This window comes from Leptonychotes weddellii, chromosome 13, assembly GCF_054177405.1.
Source record: "Leptonychotes weddellii isolate Sample4059 chromosome 13, ASM5417740v2, whole genome shotgun sequence".
NCBI lineage: Eukaryota > Metazoa > Chordata > Mammalia > Carnivora > Phocidae > Leptonychotes > Leptonychotes weddellii.
In genome coordinates, this window is record NC_138381.1 from 54,773,844 (window position 1) to 54,786,563 (window position 12,720).

Consider the following 12,720-nt stretch of genomic DNA (forward strand, 5'->3'; position numbering starts at 1 on the left):
TTTATTTATTAGAGAGAGAGAGACAGCAAAAGAGGGAACACAAGCAGGCGGGGTGGGAGAGGGAGAAGCAGGCTTCCCGCTGAGCAGAGAGCCCAGTGTGGGGCTCAATCCCAGGACCCTGGGATCATGACCTGAGCCAAAGGCAGACGCTTAACGACTGAGCCACCCAGGCACCCCGAATTCCTATAAATTTTTAAGATGAAATAGGACTTTTCAAAGAGTTTTGTATTAAATACTTCTAGGATATTAAGTGAGGGTCATTCATTAAAAATAATTAAGAAGGGTTGGTCCAGTCTAGCCATTTCATCTTACAAGAAAACTGAGACTTAGTGACCTCTTGTTATCACAGCGTGTAGTGCCTCACTAACTTGGATGCTAAAAATGTTTCTCAAGTAGCAGGTTACTCTTCTATATAAATCACAGCTTTGTCTGTGGTCACATAGGTTGGTAGAGCCAGGACAGACTTTGGAATCTACATCTTTAGGCCCCTTAGCCTTCCCTCACCTGTTTTCTTTCATCTGTGCCAGAGTTCCAGGTATTTGTACTAAAAAGTTCTGGAGCTGTCTGAGCTCTTTCTTTCTTGTTGCTGAATTAGGTCACTCTTCAAGTCAGCTAACATAATCTCATCTCCTGTGTTGATTTCAGAATGGTTTAATAGTGATTTGTCATTCTAACAAAATTCTACCATAGTTTAATTATTTGAATATGAAAATTTTCTGGAATTTATTTTATAAACAATGCTTGGACACTTGCCAACCTAAATTGTTTAGGACACTCTTCCAAGTAAACACGAAGAAGATGGAAGTACAAACTCTTTTTCTCTGAGTTGAATTTACGAGGTGAGACTAATGAATCAGTACAGATTTTCTTGATTCTCTGAACCTGAATTGCAGGCTGCTTCTCTTCCCTTTGTTCACTGGGCTCAAGCTCCATTATTTGTGTCCCTCAGACATTTAGGCACACACCCACCTTAAGGTATTTACTCTGTGCTTGGAACACTCTTAACCAAAATAGTCGTATGATTGACCTCCTCCAAGTCTTTGCTTAAATGTCAGTGTCTCAGTGAGGCCCACCCTGCAGAATTGCAACCTGCCCTGCTCCCTAGCACAACTATTCCCCTTCACTCTGCTTTCCCCCTCCCCCATAGCATGTGTTACTGTATAAAATATAATTTACTTAGTTGTTTTGCTTATTGCTATCTCCCTTTCTGAGAAGGTAAGCTCCACAAGGGTATGGATGGGTCCTTAGTGTCTATAACAGTCCTCGAATGTAGAAAGAATTTAATAAATATTTGGTCTACTTTGTTTCTGTGGTGTCCCATGGACTTCTGGATGTAAGGAAAGTACTTTACCCCCAATTCCCTCTACCCTCCATGTTTTCGGCTCTGTCTCTCCTTAAAGCAGAGATTCTGAGTTTCAAGGAAAATGGTGAGGGGCTTCCTGATAAATTGAAATTTAGTATGTCTTATTTTATACAAACTATTAAAGAGGAAAGATGTCCATGTTCCAAAGTACATTAGTGGATTAATTGATTTTACACATTTTAAAAGGATGCTTCCCAGGTGTTCTTTCCATTGCAGAGACTCTTAGGGATAGATTAAAGATCTATTTTCAATTTGGAAATGTGTGGAAGCCAGATTTAACCAATTAACATTGTCCTATCAAGTTTAGGAACTTAAAATCTTGGTGGATTGAAAGAGATTGAAGTCACAGATAGTCAACCTATTGTTTGAAAAAGATTGAGCCTTCTGGATGTTTCTAGAATACTTGCTTGGTTAGCAAGTTGGTGATGGTGTGTACCTGGGACATGCTTCTTTGTAACTGTCTCCATTCCTGCCACCGTTTGGTTCTGTACTCATCTTTTGATTAAACTGTTAGTGCAGGGGCGCCTGGGTAGCTCAGTGGTTAAGCGTCTGCCTTCGGCTCAGGTCATGGTCCCAGGGTCCTGGGATCGAACCCCGCATTGGGCTCCCTGCTCCGCGGGAAGCCTGCTTCTCCCTCTCCCACTCCCTCTGCTTGTGTTCCCTCTCTCGCTGTGTCTCTGTCAAATAAATAAATAAAATCTTTAAACTGTTAGTGCATCAGTGTGTTAAGTTGTCTTCCTTTTGTTCCAACCTGTCCTCCATAGTGGTGGTAGTTATTTTCTTGAAATCAAATGTGCTTCTCTCAGTCCTTTAAAGAGCTTCATCGACGTAGCCTGTGCCTGGAGCACGGCACACAAGGCTCTTAGAGTCTGACCTCAACATGTTTTGGGACCTCTTCAGCCTTTTTGAATTTGCCAGTCTTTCATGATATACCATTCCCTTTTACTCCTTTTTGTGTGTGTGCTCCTTCTTCATCTTTGTAGTGAAGCCTGTTCATCTCACTTGGCCTCCTCAGGCATCAGTTGGTCAGCTTTCTTCCCACAACACATAGTCCAATAAAGATGGTACTAGGAATTACTACTTAATAGAATTTTTTCCTTTTTTAATTTTTTTTAAGTAATTTTTAATTTAAAAAAATTTTTTTAAGCCCATTGCGGAGCTTGAACTCCTGAGCCAAGATCAAGAGTCAGTCACCCAACTGACTGAGCCACCCAGGCACCTCTAGAATTTTTTCTTTTAAAAAGCTTTAAATAAATTATCTGTTATTTTTATGTCATTGTTGCCTGGCTCCTAAAATATATTTGTTGAATGAAAATTGTATATAAAATTGTCGAAGGATTTAAATGTAAAGAATGGACCTTCATGGTAGGGGTTCCTTCAGAGAGGCTGTTCAGAGCAGGTAAGTCATAGTATGGATCTTCATGGAAGTGAGTTTGTGTGACAGAGATGAAGATGGAAGTCATCCTTGATGTGAAGAACAGTGTGAAAGGCGATGCCAGGAAGAATTTAGGGTGTGTGGAAAGAATGGTTAAGGAACCAACTTGGACATACCAGAGACAAGGTAGTGTGGGAAATATGTAGTCTCTTAAGTTGTATAAACCTAGTTTGAATCTCCTCTTGTGCTTCTCTAGTGTGTGTTTGGTAATGACTTGATTCCCTGAGTGTCAGTGAAATGAACATGATAATGTCAACTTCATAGGGTTGTAAGGGTTGTTGCAGAAATGTAGTAAGGTGTGTCATAACAGACATCCTAGGCCACTAAATTCTATACAGTGATCGTAGTTGGTTATGTCATTAATAAAGGAACTATTATCAAATTGAGTTTTATTTTCAGAAGAAACAATTGAAATGTTAATACTGTGTTTACTAAGGTGTGTGTTTCTTCATTAATAATGGTAGTGCTTTTATAGTGACTTGGATTTTAGTTCTAGCTTTGCTTTTTGGCTCATTGCTTGATTCAAGAGAGAAAATTAATAATATTTATGCCTCAGGTATTTAACTTGTAGAGTCAGAGAGGGTCAGCATATCTATGAAATGCTTTGCATTCTTGCAGGGAGGTAACATATAAATATAGATACCAGTATTTGAAAACGTACGGTTTCCCTCTGGTTCAGAACAGGAGAATTGAAGGGGAAAGTCTTTCAGTGCTGTACTAATGGAGCTGGTCTTCTCCTTCCCCGGTTGATGATAATGACTTTTTATCTCTGCCTTGGTATAACCTAGGAGGATGGTTATGATGAGTGTGAATTCTTTTTCCTGTTTGACCTGGAAGACTTCCGAAAAGGAGATCTTTTTACAATAATGATAAAAGGTGAACCAGTGAAGGGGGTAGGGGTGTTAAAAAAAAAAAAAAAAAAAGGCTTATTGTGACATTGAAAGAGGAAGCTAATCTGTATTGTCAGCTCAGGCCACAGCTAGAGCGTCATTTCTTGACAGATGAAACCATTTCTCAGAAAACCTACTGTTTGAGGGTGGGAGGTGAAGGGAATATTCATCAGAAGTTTGCTCAATTTTTATCCAGTTTACAAGCTACAGTTCTATTGGATATTGCATTTCTTCATTCACTTGTAGACAAGAATTAAGAACAGATGGTGCCCCCCATTTAAAATATATATGTTCTTGATTGTTCAGCTTTTGGTGTTAATAGACGTTGAGAATTAAGAATTCCTGTGATTGCTTTTTGTATCTCATGCAGTGTAGTTTGAACTGTCTTCATTTTTCTCCCTTTGCTGGATTTTTTTAAAAAATAGGAAAGAGGGAGATAACCATATACTGAACTTAGAATGATGATAAAGCACTAGGGGCTTTGGGGCTTAATACTTAGAACCCCCAGTTATAGGACTCTTTCTATTTGGTAATCTCATTTCAGAGGTTTCTGGGCCGAATAAACTCTGGGAGAGGACAAAGCATTTAACTTTCTGGTGTTTTTATTTTTGTTTTTTTGTACTAATTCAAAAGTCAGAAGTTTGGTTTGGAAGAACACTTCACAGATTTTGAGCTGACTAATAGTAATAGGGCAGAGAAAGGGGACATTCTGACTCTTAGGTTGTGAGGGGACCTGTGTCCACTCTCGTAGATATTTTAAACCACACATGAAGTGATTCTTAATTGGAGAAGAGGCATTGTCTGTTATCTTTGCTAGAGAATATAAATCATAAAGTCATAATTTCTCATAAAAAGGCTTTGATAGTTTCACTTCCTGAAATGTACTGTATAGTTACTATCTTTGTAGATAGTTTTAACATGATATGTTTTACTTAACACTAGAAACGCTCTTACTTTTTTTTCCCTACGGAATCAGAATGTTAATTATGATTTGAAGTTTTTATTAATATTCTTAATAAAGCAGAAGAATGAAAATAAATTTCTAATAATGTAGGTGAATTTCAGAGTTTTATTTTTAATTAGTCCTGAGGAGAAAATACAGGTTCAACCAACATTTGTAGCCAGTTCTAAATTGCTAGAGTTTTCCCAAGGATTACCTTCCTTTTTTAGTCTTAATCTGCTAGCAACATTGAAAAAAAATGTTTTTTTCTGAGAAAATTCAGTCTTCCTTTGCTTTTGTTGACTATATATAATAAATGTGAGAGGGTAGCAGGGCCACCATTTGGCGCCAGACTCTGCAGGACCCTGGGTGTCTTTTAGGTAGCACCCTGCTCCCCTTTGGTTAGACCTTGGGGCTCCAGGAAATGTATTTGTGCTTTTACGTGTGATTGGGTGTTTTCAACATATTGGAGTGACAGCTGGTGTAGATTTTAAAGCTAGAGGGAAAATAACTGAATTCTAGTTCAAGGTCCTGAGGGCAGGGTGTCAAATACTCTTAAAAACAAACTGTCGGAGGTCTTTCTCTGAGTTTATTTCTTATTTCCTCCAGAACTTTGGATGGCAACCTGCAAGATAACTCAATTCCCAGTGCCCTGGAGAGGAACCTTCCCAGTTTTTATGGATTCTTGGCTTCTGTTGGCCAAATTGCTTTTTTCACTTGTGCAATAGATATGATTAACCTTTGGGGTTTGTGTTCTTTCTGTGATTACAACATGAGGAAATACATTCCTTTGGTATTATATTCTAGTGGAATGCGAATTTTAGGGATGGTGTAGCATCTAAAAGGGGACATTGTGATATATCAGTGTTATCTAGAAGATATATGATCTTTGTTTTGCTAATTGGATAGCTGACCTTTTTACCATCTCACACAATTTAACAGTTAAAGGGTGATTAAGCTGTTAAAAAAAAAAGTGACTGTTTAAAAAAAAAGTGCTTGCTGACATCATCTTTCCGAGAACACTAGTATAAGTGATTTACTATAACAAGATCGTAGTTTTTCCTGTTGGCAAATGACATGTAATATTTACACAGAGGTCTTGGGTTCAGTCCAGCAGAAACATCTCAGATAAATTGATGTGTGAAACTGTAGCCATTTAACATTTTCTTTCATATGGAGATAATGTAAACAGTTTTTTGTTTTGTTTTTTAAGTTTAAAAGTGGGGAGAAAAAGGATATTTAGTATAAATTTCCTTCAGGGGAGCAGTTTAAATCGAATGTATTCTCCAGAGTTAAACATCAGACGTGTTCGGTTTATAATTCAGTTACATTCTTCTGACAGTTGTATATTTAGGATACTAAGCCTGTGTTAACTCTGTTATTATGCACATGCCTTCTCTCTCTGAGAAATCTTCTCCTTTTCCATCAAAATGATATAAGGTAAAGTTTTGTAGACTACATATTTACATCAGCATAAATTCTAAATCTGTGAGGTTTTTACTTTTTTTAACCCTAAAGCATGATTTTTAATGGCTCCATTAAAGTAGTACGTCTTTCATATATACTGTAATTTAACTGTTGTTGGACATTTTGGAAATTTGTGTTATTTCCCCTTTTGTGTGTTACTGTTAATCCCTGTGTCTGTCTCTGGCTATATGCATTGGTTTCATTCACAGAAATGGGAACCTTGGATTTTAAAGGATTTACACCTGTTACTCTAAACCAGGCATCTGAAAAGTTCTCTTATAGTTTCATCTAGTGCTTACTAAGGGGCTAGACGTGGCCTGGACAGCACTGGGCATTATCATTTAAAAAACTAAAAACAAACAAAAAATTTTGCCCAAATTTTTTAAATAAAAAAAAGTTATCTTTTCATTTTAATTTGTATTTCTTTGATTAATAGTGAGGGTAGTCTTTTGTGTATTGTCCTTGTTCACTTTTAAAAACAGGGTCTCTGTCATTTCTTATTGATTTATAGGTACTCTCCATATCTTAATGCTTTGGTTGTATTTTGGTTTTTCTTAGTAGGATTCATGACATTTTCTTAATTTTTGAGGCCTGTTTTTATAATTGATGTATAGTGGACATACAGTATTATATTAGTTTCAGGTGTACAGTATAATGATTCAACATTTATATACATTCTGAAATGCTTATTACCCCAATAAGTGTAATTACCGTCTGTTACCATAGAAAGTTATTACAATATTATTGACTATAGGGGCGCCTGGGTGGCTCAGTGGTTAAGCGTCTGCCTTCGGCTCAGGTCATGATCCCAGGGTCCTGGGATCAAGCCCCACATTGGGCTCCCTGCTCAGCGGGAAGCCTGCTTCTCCCTCTCCCACTCCCCCTGCTTATGTTCCCTCTCTCTCGCTGTGTCACTCTGTGTCAAATAAATAAATACAATCTTTAAAAAATATATATTATCGACTATATTCCCTATGCTGTACTTTCCATCCAGGGGACTGACTTAAAACCGGAAGTTTGTAACTCTTAATACCCTTCACCTATTTTGCTCATCTCCCCACCCTCCTCTCTGACAACCACTGGTTTTGTTCTGTGTTTATGAGTCTGTTTCTGTTTTTTTGTTTGTTTTGTTCTTTTTAGATTCCACATATAAGTGAAGTCATATGGTCTTTGTTTGTTTTTGCCTGACTTATTTCAATTGGTATAATACCCTGTAGGTCATCCATGTTGTTGCATATGGTGATATTTTTACTTTTAAAAGCAAGAAATATATTTAAACTAGATATATTTATATTGTTGTAACACAATCTAAGTAATGAAGCATCTTTAGTTGTCTTGTAAAGAATTAGAACATTCCAGGGTGCCTGCTGGTTCAGTCAGTAGAGCATGCGACTCTTAATCTTGGGTTTGTGAGTTGGAGCCTACTTAAAAAAAAAAAAAAGAGGGCTCCTGGGTGGCTCAGTTGCTTAAGCGACTTCTTTCGGCTCAGGTCATGATCCTGGAGTGCCAGGCTCGAGTCCCACATCGGGCTCCCTGCTCAGCGGGGAGTCTGCTTCTCCCTCTGACCCTCCCCCCTCTCGTGTTCTCTCTCTCTCATTCTCTCTCTCTCTCTCTCAAATAAATAAATAAAATCTTAAAAATATATTTTAAAAAAAAGAAAGAAAAAGAATTAGTGTATTCCATCTGTATTTAAAAATTTTTAGCTTAATTTAAATATAATTAAGTACTGAAAATTATTTAAATATAGTTGAATGCAGGTCAGTTGTGGAATGAAGAAAATGAACTGTAGTTACCATGATTTTTTGTAGATAGACCTATCAGTTCTTAGGCACCAAGATTCTAAATGATCCTTTTACTTTTAGGACGGTAGGTGCCTTATTCCTTTTACTATATTTTACTCTTTGGTCAATTTTTCTAGTTACGGTAGCTAGCCTACTACAAACAAAAGCATTTGCAATACTACAGTAACAAACAACAAGATTTCATTTTTATACTTCCTTTGCAAAAGGGAATAATTCAGGACTTGACTCAACTCTCTGTGGTGGTAATTTATTTTTCTTTGTTTTGTTTTTTCTATCATTTTATAAATACTTAGAACATTAATATTAAAGTAAAAAAAGAAATGAGAAGTTTGAAATGACAATTATGGTTTATCCTTCTCTGTTTCAGATGATCACAGTCGTGTTAAGCTGCAAAATGCTGAAAATGATTATATAAATGCCAGTTTAGTTGATATAGAAGAGGCGCAAAGGAGTTACATCTTAACACAGGCAAGTGATGTGATGTCAAGCAGATGCTTTGCAGTGCAGTTATTGTGGTTGGTCTGCTTTGAAACACAGCTAAAAGGATGTCTTTACTTCTTTTGGAAATGAAATGCCATTTCAGTTTTTTCTGTTGTTATGTACTAAAATGTAGACATTTCAGTGTTTTGCAGGTTTGTATGTGAATATGAAATTAAAGTTATTTTTAAAAAGGAAAATTTTTTAACAAATGGCTTATACCAGTTTTTTTAAGGCAAATTATCATCCTTTACACTGATACAAAATGTTTGTTAATGCTTTGTTAAGTTCTCTTCACATAATCTGTATCATGACCAGAGGCCCTTTGAAGGCCCTTCTGGACCCCCTTCTCTGGCATGTATTTTCAGAGGATATGAACATGCTTCAGTGATGTCTGGCCTTTGTTCAGAGTGAGGGTGGTAAGGCCAGGTGCCCAGAATACTGGCTGGGAGGCCAGAAAGCATGAGGGTTCCTTGTGGCATTCTGACTGACTGCTTCTTGGCACATTGGCCACACCCATATCCCAGCACTATTCTTTCATTCTTTGATAATAGAAATTATTTTGGTTTATCCACACCAGCTGCCCTTTATCAAATGACAGAGGCTTAATGAGCAGTGCTGTTATATCCCCCAGTTAATGATTTTGAAATTCAAAAGATAAGCTATAAGTTCATAATATTTGAGCTTTTTAAAAATTTGGATCAGAATAACCTGTTATTGAAAGAGACAACAGTTTCATATAGTAAAAAGATCTTCTATTAGACTATTTCTAATTGACAGGAAATGAAAAATAATTACTTCATTTTACTTAAAGTAGCTGCTATATGTTAAAAAAAGAAAAAGAGAGGGGCACCTGGGGGGCTCAGTCGTTAAGCGTCTGCCTTCGGCTCAGGTCATGATCCCAGGGTCCTGGGATCGAGCCCCGCATCAGGCTCTCTGCTCGGCAGGAAGCCTGCTTCTCTCTCTCCCACTCCCCCTGCTTGTGTTCCCTCTCTTACTGTGTCTCTCTGTCAAATAAATAAATAAAATCTTTAAAAAAAGAAAAAAAGAAAAAGAGAAACTATGTAAAAAAAAAACTGGCAAGGAACATAAATTCACAGTTAAAGAAAAATATAAAGGTATACAGTACACCTATGAAAAGATACTCAGTTTTTCTAGTCATTAGGGAATATAATTTTAAACCAGTGTTCAGTTATCACTTTTCACCAGTGAAAATAGCAGAGATTTAAAAGTTACTCAGTGGTTAAATATGTACAGACATAAAGATATATGTGAGGGTGTTTGTTGCAACTTAATTTTAATAGCACAGGACCAGAAATAATAGGACAGAAATAATCTGTGAGGGACTGGCTAAATAAATTACACATATACCATTAATATTGGTTATTTCTAAGAATTAGGAATAATTAGACTTTAATTTGTTGTTTTCTGCCTTTTTGTAATATTTGGAGCTTTTCTTATGAGTATTCATGAATTATTTATTTATTTTTGTGTGTGTGTGAGTAAAGCGATAGAAGTTTATTAAGTGAGGATACAGAAAAAGCTCTCGAGTGAGAGCGGTCCCAACAGGGTTGCCCTCAGGACATCTTTAATAAACTCATTTTTAGAATTTTAATTTACTTTTTATCTGAAAAAACTATAATGTTCAAAAATAGAGAAAATAATTACCCTAGATCCCTTATCACACTCCTTTCTTCCTCGCTCTCTTCTTTTTTCCCAGTCTTGTTCATAATCCTAAATTTTGTAGGTACTTCTCAGGGTTCTGGTTTAGGAGTTATTTCCCCTTTTTCAGTCTATACTAGAGACTTCAACTCTCTGGAACCATATGTTCAACCTTTGTATCTTAAGAGAATGTAGACACTGGATTCACAGCATCTGTGCCCAAATCCTGGTCCAACTACTTCATTGGGTATTCATTCATCTGACAAAGATTTATTGAGTACCTACTCTGTGGTAGGCATTGTTTAAATAAAACAGACAGTGGGGCGCCTGAGTAGCTCAGTCGGTTAAGCATCCTACTCTTGATTTCAGCTCAGGTCATGATCTCAGGGTTGTAAGTTCCAGCTCCACATCGGGCTCCATGCTGGGTGTGGAATCTGCTTGAGATTCTCTCTCTTTCCCTCTCCAACTGCCCCTCCCCCTTCTTAAAATTTTTTTAAAAATTAAATAGACATTAAGCAAAACCCTGTTGTTATGAACTTTATTTACATCATAGTAGGAAATAAAATTAATAACAGCTAGCAGTTTTGTAACCTTATTCTGTACTTTATGTGTTTTGTATAATTTAAGGCTCAGGATAACTCTCTGGTAAACACTGTCATCACCCTGGTTTAATGCACGAGGAATTAGCTAAAGACCAGGTACATTAAACTTTACCAAGCCCATACAACAAGTGAGTTGAAGCCAGAATTTGAAGCCCATTGGCTCCATGGGTCATGCTCTTAATCATTCAGCTCTACAACCATAAGATTGCTGTGTGACCTTGGACAAGCTACCTAACTCCCCAAGCCTATATATATATATATTTATATTATAGATGTATACCTATATTATCTGTGAAACAGTGCTGAGTGAAACTCTTACAGTTCCTGGTACTGTGGTAAGCCCTCCATGGATTATTCGTTGTGGCATTTGTTACTGCTTTTTATTAGTAGTAGTAATAGAAGTAATAATAATCCTCTCATAAAATTTTGTAAATCCCATAATGATAAAGAAATTGCCTATTAATTGTGTTTAAGTGTCCTGTCCCTATTGGACTGCTCTGTGTGACCTGACAGAGCTCCCTGCATTTAGAGCTAGAGGACTCAAAAGGCTGTCTTTAGCTTTTTATTCTTTCCTGAATTTTCCCCCTATATTTTCCAGGTCTTAACTGGATATTTTTACCCAGATGACTCATTTACATTGCAAATTCTGTATTTTCTACATCTAACTTTTTTTTTTTTTTTTTAAACCAAGCCAGCTCCCTTCCTGTTTTTCTCACCTGGGTTAAAGCTATGCTCATCATCTACCGAATCCTAATGCAGTTGCTTTTTGTTTCCTTGCTACCAATCCCTCCCTTCCTAATCCAGCTTTAGCAATGCCTTCAGAATTATTTTTTGTAACATACAAATCTGATGATATCGCTTTACTTCTTAAAAAGTTTGGTGACTATTTCCTGTATTCAAGACCCTCCACACTCTATACAGTGTGATTTCCTACTGCATACTTACCTCTACTTTGCCCTCATTGATTTCTTTGTCCCTCCCAGATGTACCCTATACTTGCACGTGCCTTGTCTTATGCTTGGAATGGGCCCTGACTGGCTCCCTATCCTTCTACAACGCCTTCCTGTATCAGTGCCCTCCTCATTTTTAAGGCTGTGCTGTAGCATCCTTTCTACTCTCGAAGATCTGGTGGTTCACCTCTTACTGTTGTGGCACTTGAGATGTTTCAGTTAGTAGGACAAGGACTTCTCCTTGCCTCTTAGTAAACTCTTTGAAGGCTGAGAATATTTTACAGGACAGAGAAAACTAGAGATGCTGAATGTTTATAAACCTTAGCTGTTCTAATTGTCCTTTGTTGCTTCTTTTTGTCACCTTTTTCCTCTGAATTTTTTTAAAAAATATATCAGTCCTTGCTATAAATCTCCATTTCGGGGGAAAAAATTTGTTAATGTTGCTTGTAGGTGGAAGAGCTGAGAGATACCCTCCCCACCAACCACCTTAGAACCACTGACAGAATATGTTTTGTGTTTCCATATGTATACACACTGAGTGACTTCTGGTGAATTGATAGATCGATTTTTTCAGATGAAAGAAAAGGCTTTCATTTTACTGGGGATTTTCTCACTTTGTTTTGTTTTAGAAGTAGATCAAGTAATAGATAATATACATTAAGTGAGTAGAACAGTATCTTCAAACATTTGGTTGTCATTACTTAGGATTCTAAGTAGACTTCTGGCCTTTTTATAACTTAGAAGCTTAGAGTTTATTAATTTAAATAATATTAATAGAACATCTGCTACAAACCAGGGAATACAATTGCCCAAAAGATGCTTTCAGCCTCAAACCATGTGAATCACCTTGTTTGACATGGGAAGCTGAAGTTCTAGGAGACCTGGCCTCCAGCCCCTAAAGCTGCCCCTCCCTCTGTCCTGTGAGGAAAATGCTTGCTGACTTGCGTTAGCTGCAGCAGAGCCTCATTCATTTTCACCTTTAACATTAGTTATAATTTGACCATGGCCTTTTCATCTCCTATTTGCCCTTTCTTCTGCCCTGTGCTACCGCCAAGCAAAATGTGAAGATAACTGGCTTTGATTTTTTTTCCCCCATGGCAGTACTGTAATATGAACGATTGCCCCTTTTAAG

At 37.2% G+C, this 12,720-nt stretch overlaps 1 protein-coding gene across 4 annotated transcripts in view; it reads left to right on the forward strand.

Moving 5' to 3' along the window:
* Positions 1–12,720, forward strand: part of PTPN2 (protein tyrosine phosphatase non-receptor type 2) — a 111,153-nt gene that overhangs the window by 63,623 nt on the left and 34,810 nt on the right. For all 4 annotated transcript variants that reach the window (XM_081802595.1, XM_081802596.1, XM_081802594.1 and 1 more), the window contains one exon: positions 8,265–8,365. In XM_081802595.1, coding sequence (XP_081658721.1) covers positions 8,265–8,365 — 101 coding nt within the window. The remainder of the gene's footprint in view (positions 1–8,264; positions 8,366–12,720) is intronic.